The sequence below is a fragment of the Coffea eugenioides genome, chromosome 6, assembly GCF_003713205.1.
Source record: "Coffea eugenioides isolate CCC68of chromosome 6, Ceug_1.0, whole genome shotgun sequence".
Classification (NCBI taxonomy): domain Eukaryota; kingdom Viridiplantae; phylum Streptophyta; class Magnoliopsida; order Gentianales; family Rubiaceae; genus Coffea; species Coffea eugenioides.
The window spans coordinates 42902437-42915726 of NC_040040.1; the positions used below are offsets into that span (position 1 = coordinate 42902437).

The following is a 13290-nucleotide window of genomic DNA, read 5'->3' on the forward strand; positions in this document are numbered from 1 at the left end:
CCCCAATAGTTTTATGGGATTCTTTTAGCTTATATCCAACTGACTGTTACTGTGTGATTTGCCTGATAAAATTGTGTTATATGTCTAATTGCTTTTGAGTTGTGTCTATTTTGTCACTTGTACCTGCATACATTTGTTTTAATATTGTATTCGCGCTTTGACCTTAGACTGGTTAAACCAAATGGAGGGTACGCATGGTGGACGAGACCGGGGGCGAGAACATAGGCAACCCTTAAGTGAAGGGAGAAATCGAGAACCAATGCCTGAACCCAATCCTGAACCTAGAGTGGATTCTAACGTTCAAGTAGCTGCCGCTATCTAGTGCATGACCGATCTTTTGGCTCACGTAGTAGAGCATCAGGGCCAAAATCTTGTTAATCAGCCGGAAAACCCTGGTAATCATGGAGAGGGTGAGAATAGAGCCCTTGAACGATTTCAGAAATTCTCCCCACCAAAATTTCTTGGAGGACCAGACCCTGACCTGACCGAGAGATGGTTGGAGAAGATGATCGATATTTTTGCCGCGTTGCACTATACTGAGGAGAAACAGGTGACATTTGCTGTCCTCCAACTGGAGGGAGCAGCCCATTCTTGGTGGAATGTAATAAGACAGAAATGGGAAAGAGAACAAACACCGAGGACATGGGGTGAACTTCATGAAGGAGTTCAACGCGAAATATTTCCCACCTCTAATTCAGGAAAAGAAATATCTGAATTCATTAGGTTTTCCTAGGAAACTCAGACTGTCACCGAATATGAGAGCCAGTTCACTAGGTTGTCTAAGTTCGCACCCGAACTAATTATGACTGAGCAAAGGAGAATAAGGTGTTTTGTTCAGGGACTAAATATTGAGATTCAGAAAAACCTGATTGTAGCCCAACTTAGTGCCTTTAGTGACGCGGTAGAGAAAACTCAACGAGTTAAAAGCGCGAGATTACAAGTTAGAACCTTCCAGGCGAAGAAACGGGCAATTCCTGAAAGTGGCGTAGGACAAGAGGATATGAGCACACCTCCCAAGTTTGGAAAGGGAAATGGAGGAGCAAGATTTTCGCGGATATCAGGAGGTGCCTCACAGGGAGGCTCGATCTCTGCTTCCCGTGGTCCCTGCATGTACTGTGGAAAGCCGAATCACACGAAAGATGTTTGCTGGAAGAAAGGAAGAAAATGCCTACGTTGCGGAAGTGCAAATCATCAAATCGCTAATTGCCCAGGCATATCTCGAGAAGGGAGTGGGAACCAACAATCAACCAAAACCAACTCTGACCAGTCGAAGGGTGAAGGGACTGAACCGAAGGTGTCGGCTTGAGTGTATTCCCTAGAACCACATCAAGTCCCTGACTCGTTTGAAGACGTGGAAGGTAAGATTCTTGTATTCCACCATTTAACTAAGATTTTGATAGATCTCGGTAGTAAGAAAATTTCGAGGACAAAATTTCTTTAAGGGGGAGAGAGTGTGAGAACTCGTAAAATTCCCTTATTTTATATCATTTTATTCTATTTCTTTTCATGCATTTTCTTTATTTTATTTTACTACCTTAATTTTCTAGATATTTTATAAGTGAATATAGTTTTTAAAATATTTTTCTAGTATAAGTTAGTTCGGATTAATTTGGAAGTGTATTAAGGATGTGGGACCCGCTAGTGCGGTTAGTGCAATGAAATTTGATGATTAAGTGGAGTTTTGCATAAAGGGAGATTATATTTTACAAGGTGGCAGGAAATAATTAGAGGTTAGCTACATAATTTACTATTAGTAGACAAAAGGATGAGATTTAAACCCTAGGACGACATTTGTCAAGAAAGCAATGGATGTTGGACTTTGACCAGTTTCTCACCTTTACTAAATGTCACATTTTGACCAAAATCATCTTGATTTTTCTTCAAGAGTGGCCGAAACTTTGAGGGAGAGAAAAGAGAGAGAGACTTCATCCTTCACGTCAATTTCTTACTTCAATCTTGAATCTCAAGCATAACTTTTGCAAATCACTCCATAAAAGTGGTAGCCAAGGTAGTCTCCAAGGTAGTTGTGGAGTTATTTTGGAGGAAAAAGTACTAAACTACAATTTTTCTTGAGGTTCCAAGGTAACTTGCTAAGAAGCTCCCTCTTTGCTTTTAATAAGTTCAAATTAGTGGTTTAAGGTTGTAGTTTTGGTAGTTTTATGAGAATATTTCATAGTTTGAAAAAGTATTATGGAATTTTCAGTTTTATGGTGATTTTTCTGCCTTTATGTGATGAGAAATGATTGACTTTGGATTGATAGATTTGTTATATGTAATATTGAGCTTTTATATGCTAGGTTTACTTGTCTACAAAGAATTTCAGCTTGTATGTATAAATTTCAGATTAGGGTTTCCATTTAGGATTGAATCTGCCCGATTTCTGACTTTCATATTCGTCCATGTTAGAGGCCGAATCAGCTCTTTTTCAAAACATGAAAGTTGTAGGAAATTAAATTAAGTATCTGCCTGTAAACTTTTGGCTCAATCGGAGTACTGTAACATGTGAAATGACTAAAATACCCTTGACTGCCCAAATGCCCTATATCAAGGACAGTTTTCTGTTTTCTCTGAGATTTCGATTTTTGACCTTGAAAATGCAAGAACTAACTATCGATGTCTTCATAGGAAATGTAGGTATATGTCTTAGCTTCGAAACGCCATAAAATTTACCCCAATCCGATAAGCGTAGTTTCAGTTGTGACCAAAACGCCGAGAGATGTCAAACCTGCTACTTAGCCATTCGTCTTTAAAATTGGTTTGATTTTGATACGTGCATTGCTAGAATTGACTTGTATTTGAATGACTTTGAACCTAGTTGAGGAGCTATTGTGTTAAGTTTACTTATGTGTTGAATTGGGCTGAGTTGAGGAAAAACAAATGAAGCCATAAATGGTTGGAATATAGCGAAATACAAAGGACATGCTGTCCAAAATTTTAGGGCTACGCGATTCCTTTGAGTTGGGTTGATTTTGAGTAGAAATGAAAGATTTTGGGGTCGTTTATACCCTTGGCACCGATTGTTACTTATTTTCACTCCCAAGTCCTATTTTACCTTGCATTAGTAGTTATTGAATAGGTACGACTCGTAATCGAGTCTCAATTGTTTCTTGGTTGTTCTTAGGACATGTCAGCGGTCAAGGGCATTTCTTGGGAGGAAACTTTTGAAGTTATCCTTTCTTGAACTGGTGAGTATACCACTCGTATGAGTTGTTGCTTAATTGTTTTACATGTACCTGCAAAATGTGATTCGATTGACTGTAATACCTGCTTAATTCTGAATGAGACGAGGGTGTACTTCATCACACTCGTTTCTCTTGCTTATTTGTTGAGTCATTGTATGTGCTTGTACCTGTTACTTGAACCTATTACTCGTTCTCTTGCCTGTGTAACTGTTTACTGTATAGACTGGAAATTGTTACTGTGCTTGACCTAATGTCGTTTGGAGGTGTATCCAACGACCTTCTTGTTAACCTTGAGCTCAAACTTCATGGGGAGTTAATTGAATCGAGCCAACAAGGGTTTGGTCGAGAAAATTGACAAACCATGAGGACTATTCCTGGGGAATTTCTGGGTATTGGAGACTCTATATTCCCGGTATGTTCGAGTATTACCATTCTTGTTCTTGTTTGGAGTTCGGGCCCAACAAGGGGTATGTTTAGTGAACGGGATTTGGCGTTCTAAGAGGGGTCTACGGACACTTTTGTTTCATTAAACGTTGACGGAGGGTCAACGAGTTTGGATCAAGTACTGCAATAGGAATTTGGCTCCTGAGAGCCACCTGTATCTTTTCCATTTAAGATGTTTATTTATTTCTTTATTTGCCGTGTCTATTTGAGTGATTGAAAGTAAATCTCCATGGTTCATGATTGCTTGTGTTTTGGGTACCTCATTGAGCGTAAACTCACCCCTTTCCCGTGATCTTTGTTTTCCTTATAGGAGCAAACTTTGAAACCATAATTTTAGAAGAAAGGGTCGAGTTAGTGTAAACGTTCTTTTGTTAAGCTCCTTTGTAATAGAAACCCTAATTGTATATTACTTAAATATCACATTTTGATTTGTTCAATGTATGTATATAAGTGTTTAACCATGTACATTGAGTATATTCATATAAGATGGTACGTTTTATGGCTTTGGTGAACTTTACTTGTAATCGTTGGACGATCGGGCGAGCGCGGCTTTTGAAAGAGAAAAGAAAAGTTTCTGGCGGAAAATCTTTCAGGGAATCCGGCTAGTTATTGGCAGGGGATGGTGGAAAAATTTGGTTTCGCTACTGCCTTGAATCCAGCCAGTAATCCGGCCAGATCTTGGCCGGATTGTGACGTGGCCACGCCTGTTCATTTTCATTTTCGTTTTCGTTCTTCATTTTCACTTTCGTTGAAGCATTTAGTTGAAGTTCCATTTCACCGTATGGTTTGGTAATCATGTTTTCGGCTTAGTAATCTCCGATTGTTGGTTTCTTGGGGTTCTATCGCGCATTTCATAGGGTTTTCGAGTGTTTTGACTCCGTAATCCTAGCAAGAGTTGGGCAGACTGTCCGCCGAACCTTCTGATTCGCCTTAGAGGGAGGTGGGCTGTCATAGTTTTAATATTATTTTTCTCTCTTTACCAAGTTTAAAAATTATTTCCTAACATTTTAAAATTTTATACTAAAAAACTAAGTAAAACACAGCATAGGATACTTCTTTTACATGTTCATGACTCTTTGCAATTTTGAAGCTTTGCCATCATTTCTATGTTTTTATGTTTTTTATGTACATTTCATATTTTTTATGGATATTAATTTAGCAAAAAATGCATTTTAGTGAGTTGAACCAATTTGGTTCTTAGTATTTCAACCAAAATAAATGGTCCTCATAGTATTGAATTTCAACTAAATTGGTCCCTAATATTTTGAACTAAAAAAAACATTATCCATAAAATATATAAATTGACCAAATTGGTCTCTAATGTTTTGTAGAATCTAAGAAAGTTTATTAATATGATATAAGGATACAAAAAAAAAATTTCTATGGTTGGCGTTTATGATAAACTTGGTCATAGGACCTGAGAGTAGTGGTTTACCCAACAAGCGGATGTTAATGGTGTAGAAAAATTACCGTAAAATCACAAAAAAATATTAACTAGTCTACAAAAATATAAAATAATGGCAAAGCATTCGCTTTTGACTAAATTGAAGGCTTTTGGTAGATATGTCAATTTATTGTATGTGTATTAAAAAGTATACAAATGTGCTTGAACAAGCTATAATGCTTAACCTATTTACAGTAACAAAAAAGTTATGCCAAATAAATAAATAGATCACTTGCACAACACGGGCTTTATTCCAGTGTCAAATGTAGTTTTACATAATATCTTACACTCATCTTTTAAAGATTTTAAACTTACACAAATCCTCTAAAAATTACACAAAATTAATGACAATCACAAAAAAATTTTAGAAACTCAAAAAAATAAGTGTAATATATTCTACAAAATCCTATTTAATTGGAATAATTAATGTGTTATGCATGTGCTCTATTTATATTTTGTGTACTTTTATAATAAAAAAATTAAGAACTATAATTTGTACACACACTATTTTCTTTTATGTACAACTTAAAAATTTGGCATATCTACCAATTATCTTCATTTGGTCAAAATTGATTTACATTACACTTATTCCAATTTTTTAAAAATTTTTAAGACTTTTATGGTTTTTCTATAATCTGTTTGTAACTTTTGTATAATTTTTGTAAAAGTTCATGTATTTTTATATCATTATTCATGGATTTTCTTAGATTTTAATGAAATACTAGGAACCAACTTGGTAAATCAATATGCTGTAAGGACAATGTTTGTTCATAAAAAAATTAGCGATCGATTTTGTTGCAATTGAATACTTTGGATACTACATTTATTTTGGCTGAAATATTGAGAGCAATTTGGTTTAACACGCAAATTTTAAGGATAAAAAAGCGCACTTTACCATTTTAATCTATATATAACATTAGGGATCAATTTAGTCATAACTTAATATTTTATGGACTATATTTGTTTTAATCAAAATACTAAGAGCAAATTGGGCCGAAATTGAATACTTTGGTTGAATTTGACACATCGTGGACTAATTTGATAGAACTACAGTTTTGGTCACCACTGGTTGACGCATGTGCTAACGGGACCAGGGGCCTGGACGGTTGTCAGACAACCGTCCAGAAACTTTTCATGGCAAGGATTTGATGGGCCCATCATCAACGGCCAAAAATATGGGGAACAAAATGGAGATGAGTGTAGAGGATTGTAGCTTTAATAGAAACTTGACTTTTAACTCCGTTTGGTCTGGCCGTTAAGGGTATGAAAAATTCAAAATCAACTTTTGGTACGATCGACGGGCTTTAAAACTCTTTCAACTTAAAAGAGGTGGGAAGAAAATGGCGGTAGTGGGTTTTCTCTGAACACAATACATTGTCGCTGCAGCTCCTTCTGTTCTTCTCCTCTCAACAAACTATTTCGCATAACATAGACATAAATCTTTGTTTTCTTCTCTTCCAACTCTTAAATAAACCCTATCAAAACGGGCATCTTGTCTGAGGTGTGCACAAGATAATTGTGAAGATCCGTTGCAGCAACAATACACGCCGATTTAACTTGTGGATGCCTGAGATAGATATTCATCGAGTAACAAATGCATAGCCGAGACTTGTGATCGGCCCATCTGAAATCCACTACATGGTGAACTCTGTCCAAGGTAAATGCTAATATTATATGTAATTTGATTGTAATAAATGTGTTATCTAGTGAAGCATGATTTAAAAATCATAAGAAGTATGTCATTATCCTTTTACAGAGAATGGTTAACTTGTACAATAAAGATCCCGTACAGAGTTTCAAAAAATGAATGAGGATGTGTACAAATAAAATAAAATAAGCGTAAAAACAATTTAACAATGTGGCCAACTTAAATAACTACACAAACAGTACAAAAGACGATGTATAGATTTTGAGAACTCTGTCGAACCTTACGCTATGTAAAAGTGTATTTTACATACATGCATTTGTTATGTTACAAGTTGATATAAAAGGTGTACACATTGTTATAAAGTGTGTACATATGATTGTAAAGTATGTAAATACTAATATTATACACAAATTGGTTATAATATTTGTTTGAAATGTATATATTATATAGTGAAATATGCTTTGCAAATTATTAGAGTTATTGTGACGTCCCCACTTCTCCCTAAGGCGAACCAAAGGGTATCCGCGGGACGCCTGCCCAATTCTCGCCAGGACTCAAGCAATTTCCGTCCAAACTTAATACAATACTAGACGTTACGATTAAATATCATAAATACAATCAGTGCGTAAGCATTCAAGCTTATCAATATTCAACATCTGCCCAATCATTACATCAGGATCTCGAAATACATCAATATTCAAAATATACATCAATCACAAGTCTAGCCCCAAAAGTTACATTTCAATTTCAAAAGAACAACCCAAAACCAAGGGCATAGTAAAAAATATAATAGAAATCCTAAACAAAAGTACATCAGGAAGGTTTTCTCCAATATTTCTCCAAGTCCAATCCTGTTAAGGAAGACAAATCTACAGGGTGAGCAAAAAACTCGTGAGGCCAAGAACACACATGCAAGCACGTTGTTCAGGTAACAAACCCAAATAACAGTTCAAGTGATAAATTACAAGTAATTCATAAAGCCAACGAAATGTAAACAGAAACAATTTAAGGATATGGTAGCTCTCAGGAGCTAAGTTCTACTTGCTTTGCCAGTTCATTCGTATATCTTCCCGCGATGACTCTCCGTCAACCGGGTTGATATTTCCAAACCGTAGATCACCACTTACTTCTCATCCGTCCACCATACACCGCTCCGGGCCCGCACGACATTTAGAAGGCTATACTTCACGAGTATGCCAAGCAAGATCTCTCAAATAGATCAAGTTTATCATGTAATTCTCAAGACTCACCAAGGTTCCCGACCAAACCCATGCCGGCTCGAGTTCCAAGGTCGGCCTATGAGTTTGGGCGTCCCCCTTGTATCATGTAAGTGTCGAGGACATTCACTCCAACGACGTATGCAGCCATAGCATACCATGTCATGTATTCAAGCATTTGACAGGTTTAAGCATGTATTTCAGGTCATGTAAACCAGGCAAAACATGTTAAGCATGAGTCATTTGTTTCAAATGAGAACGAGTGCGATAAGGTACACACTCGACTCCATTTTTCAAAACCAAGTAGGCTAAGCATGTAATCAGGTAAGCCAAGCATGAATCAAGTCCATAGAGTTCAAGTAGACATGCACTTGACACTCATCAAGTAGAAGTAGTCTCAACTGAAATTTAAGCGTTCACCGTGGGACCCTCTTGAGGGTCCTCGTGTGCGCCTGAGCAAATAATAGTGAAGTATCACTCATATATCCCAATTATCAAGGAAGATTGTACACTAGTACAATCTAAGGAAATTTCATGAAAACGAACCTCAATTACTCGTAAATCGAGGTTTAAATGGAGTTTCTTAAAGTACACTGTAATCAAGTTTTCATTTTGGGAAATCAAGTATAAAACGTTCAAGAAATATTGAAGGAATAAGGAGTACATGAAAACTCCCTTCCCTTGGAATTTGGGAAAAAATTCAGGTTTGTTACGATACTTTGAAAAATCGTATCTCCCATTCTACATGTCAGAAATTGGAAAAATGGATGCCGTTGGAAACCTCTTTGAAAGTACTAAAAGTTCTTAGAATACACTTTTCTAAGATTCCAAATGGAAAACATTCAAAAATGAGCTCACAGTTGCTGTTTTGGTTCATAAGGCAGATTTAAGTTGGTTTTTGGCCAACTTTGAAAATTCGGCAAAATTCACTTGAGTGAAACTAGCCTTTGAAATTTGCAACTCTAATAGTGTTGTAATCCAAGTTTACAACAAAACAAGCAGAACAAGAAACGGGGTTTCGAGCACCGAGATACAGCAGCTCAAAATTTGGGAAAATTTGAAACTGCTGAACAAATTTCCGGATTTGAGTTTCTGACTTTGGGACCTTAGTTGGGTATCGAAATGGACTTGGATTGATACAAAATTTGGCAGTATAATACTCCTATATAAAGGACATTTCTCTATCAACTTTCATGGAAAAATACCTTCGGGAAGGTAGTCAACCAAACACCCAAATTTTTGAAAATCCTAAGGCAGAACTGCCTTGAGCTTTTTGGTTTTCCATTCCAAACATTTGGTCAAGGAAAATCCTCCAAACATAGTTCATTAGTGTAGGCAAAGCCTAAGGAACATTCATGGTACATTTAGTAAGTGTTTAACTCCAAGAAATCCAATTGACAGGTTCACATCAAGTCAATATTGAATCTGCCCAGAATTTTAGGGTTTCCCAGAACAGGGCAGGTTTCGTATTTTAATCATAAGTCTCTCAAATTAACTCGGAATAGAGCATGGTTTATGGCGTTGGAAAATAAATTCATAAAGCTATAATTTCACATAAGAAATCATTTTGAAATTCGGCACATAACTAGCTCGAATTCGAGCCTCAAGTTGCAGCCTCAGCATTTCGTTCCAGGAAAACAGAGAAACAGAACAGCCGATTTTAAAAGGTTGGTTCGGCTCACATACATGGAACCAGAATGTGCATTTTATGCTGTTAGAAAGGTGGGAATGTCTAGTTTCAAATGCCGTGGACGGAACTCAATTTCGACTTCGGAGCACAGAGTTATGGATGAAACAAGAAAGCTGGTCTGAGCATTACGGGAACAGTTTCCAGGTTTACTAGCTTCACGAAAATAATTCCTTTGACCAACCAAACCTCAATATTTTTCCATGAAATTTTGTACACTATCGATACAATATATAAACATCATTTACAAGCCATTAGACCCTCAAAATTCTGCAGAAATAGGTACGTTCAAAGTAGGGGCAGAATCGGAACTTTTTATTCCATGCACCCCTTGAAGTTTCCTCTAGTTATGCAACATTAATCTACCATTTTGAGCACTAAATCAACATTAGATCCATCATCAAGCATGAGATGAGTCCCCAAGACAAAGGTGGGAGTTCATAGAGCCCACCCATTTCATTTTACACCATAAACAAGCTAACCAAAGGCATGCTACAGCTTAATCATGCTATATGACTTCCAAAAGACAAGATTCTATCAGTTGATCATCACTTACCTCTTTGGAGTGCAAAAACCAGAAATTTCGGTCTCCCCTTTTGCCAAGAAACCGTGAAAGCTTCCCTTTTTTTTATAGCTCAAGATGATCCTCTAGTGTAGAGCTAAGTGCTTTGAAAATTTGGTAGGATTTGAGTGAAGTTTGATGATGATTTTGGTGAAGAGAGTTTTGAAAGAACTTGGTGTTCTTGTTGCTCTCCTTGGCCGGCTGACATGAGAGGGAAGAGAGAGGGAAATTTGATCAATTTTCAGCTTCCTTGAGAAGCTTCAAACGTGTGGCCCATGTTGATGCTCGATTCCTCTCGCGTTTGTTTCATTAGTGCACTAAACCTCTAATGCACTTATGTACATATATATATTATTCACTCTTAATTGTCCCAAAATAAGGGTCTAAAGTCCCTCAATTGAAATCACGCGTGTGAAAACGCGTATCTCCAATTTGAGCACGATAACGCGAAACCTTCGAGAAATTCCTATAACGATTGTACTACTAACTATCACTTGAGTACTTAAGCATAAAATTACCTATTTTAGGACCATTGTACAAGTCTCCAATTTTCCAAACTTATTGTACTCTCAATCGGTTAAAATTTTCCAAACGCGTTTTCACTTTTCTCACTAAACGCGCTCCCGGAAATTAATTTTTGAAACAAGTCACTTTAAAAATATAATGAAGCTATATTTCCACGTAATTAGGTTCAATAGGTCTAGAAAATAATACTCGGAATAAATGAACAAGTAAATAATTAAATAAGCTCAAAATAGGGTTTTAATAGGAGTTTTACGAGTCCTCACATGAGTCGAGTATTAACTCCTCAAATCTCCAATAAATTTGTATCCATGCGTCTTTTGGAAAACTATCCACGCGTGAGTAGTATATGCTCACTTAGAACTTATTCACCTTTAATTCTCGATTAACTTTTCTTAATCTGCTATTGTCCGTTCTTAATTTTCCCAGGATAATCATACTCTCGAATATAATATCACCTTGAAACACTCGTGTTCATTATTTCTCACCTAAACAATCCTCTGAAAATTGAAGTTGTTAACGGGATGTTTTAAAAGCATAATGAAGACATTATTCCATACGAATGGATTTAAAATGGTCGTAATAAATTATTTGGGGAAAACAGGTGGATAAATACTTAATTAAACCATTAATATTCGATAAAAATAAGAAATTTTTCTGGTCCTCACAGTTATGTGATTACCTATTACAGAGAAGATACATATCCAGAAAAAATATTTTACAAAATGTTGTAAAATGTGTACACCTTGTTATAAAGTATGTACATATGTGAATACAAATAATTAAGTGCTTATGATGTGAATAAGGAATTAAAAAATAAATATAATAGTTTGTCCTGAAAAACAATAGCAAAAAATGCTTTTGTCGAATACAACACAATGGAGGAAGCATTGTGTCTTAAGATCGGCATGGAGTTTCAGTCAGAAGATGAGGCATACAACTTCTACAATAGGTATGGATTAGTTGTTGGGTTCAGTGTTCGGAAAGACTACTTGAACAAGGATAAAGAGGGTGTAATTACATCGAGAAGGTACACATGTTGCAAAGAAGGTTTCAAACGACGGTACGAAAGAGATTTAAAACCAAAGAGAACTCGGGTTGAAACAAAAATCGGATGTGAAGCTAAAATGGGAATAATTTTGAACAGAGAAACAATGAAGTATCAGGTTCGAGATCTGGTAATCGAGCATAATCACACACTACACATTTCAGAATGTGCTCATAAAATGTGTTCATAAAGAAAAGTAAGTATTTCTCAAGGAGCCCAAGCTGAGATTGCAAATGATGCAGGAATATCCTTGAAACAATCCCATGAACTCATGGGAAAAGAGGCAGGTGGATTAGGCAATATTGGCTACACTCGTGATGACTTAAAACGCTATCTACGAACAAAAAGAGAGAGGGGATTAAAGTATGGTGAAACTGGTGCAATGCTACGATACTTTCAAGAACAAAAATTGAAAAATCCGTCATTCTTCCACGTAGAGTAGCTTGATTGTGAAGAATAAATTACAAATATATTTTGGACTGATGCATCAATACTGATGGATTATATCTATTTTGGGGATGTGGTTACATTTGATACCACATATAAAACTAACAAGGAGTACAGACCATTGGGCGTATTTGTGGACGTATATGTTGTACGCATTGATTGATACCATATACCACTGGTTACTTTGTTTTGAAATATCGTTATTGCATTTGGACACATTATTACACCTTTGGATAAAATTTTTTACAGATTATTAATTTATTTTCTCACATTTATTTTTTAAATCATACAAGTTACAATTATTTATCACCCATTGTTTAGTTTTAACATCATGTTATTATTCTGGTACACGGTGTATTTTAGTTGGTACACATTACGGCGATCTCTTGATTTAATAGCATTTACATGTTGTTGTTTTATTTGTACAAACTGATATATATGTTGTATGCATTGATTGATATCATGTACCACTGGTTACTTTGTTTTGAAATATCGTTATTGCATTTGGACACATGATTGCACTTTTGGATAAAATTTTTTACAGATTATTAATTTATTTGCTCACATTTATTTTAAAATCGTACAAGTTACAATTATTTATCACCCGTTGTTTAGTTTTGACATCATATTATTATTCTGGTACACGGTGTATTTTATCTTGTACATACTACAAAAAGACCTTTCCAAATCTGTTGCATAGTTACTTCAATTTAATGCATTGGTTATGTGTTATATTCATAGTAGCCTATAAGTTTGTAGTATAACTTTACAATGTATTCATTTATGGTCACGTATGTACTAAATTTTGATTTTTGTTTAGACTAATTTCAATTGATTTTTGTTTACATATTGTTAATCCAGTTGAACACGTTGTTATACATTATGTACACATTTGTATCATAATTTTCGTACATCATAGCATCTTAAATTCTGGACACAGTATGTATTTAGTTTTTACCTGTAGTTATTTTGTTGTTATACACAGTGTTAGTATGACTTTGCAACTAATGTAATGTGCTACTCGTGATAACAGTCATTCAGTGAATCAAATTTTGGATCATTCCCAGTTATTCACTCAGATATGCAGTC

At 35.7% G+C, this 13290-nt stretch overlaps 1 protein-coding gene across 1 annotated transcript; it reads left to right on the forward strand.

The window, feature by feature from the left end:
• Window positions 1-325: 325 nt before the first annotated feature.
• Window positions 326-1306, forward strand: LOC113774193. The gene is made up of 2 exons (XM_027318757.1): window positions 326-550; window positions 734-1306. The coding sequence occupies exons 1-2, from the start codon at window positions 326-328 to the stop codon at window positions 1304-1306; spliced, it is 798 nt and encodes a 265-aa protein (XP_027174558.1).
• The last annotated feature ends 11984 nt before the right edge of the window (window positions 1307-13290 follow it).

Excerpts from the sequence above, each read along its gene's own strand:
- LOC113774193 (XM_027318757.1), top strand. The coding sequence starts at position 326 with ATGACCGATCTTTTGGCTCACGTAGTAGAGCATCAGGGCCAAAATCTT. Across the intron at positions 551-733 it reads ACTATACTGAGGAGAAACAG|GAAACTCAGACTGTCACCGA; the intron begins GTGACATTTGCT and ends AGGTTTTCCTAG.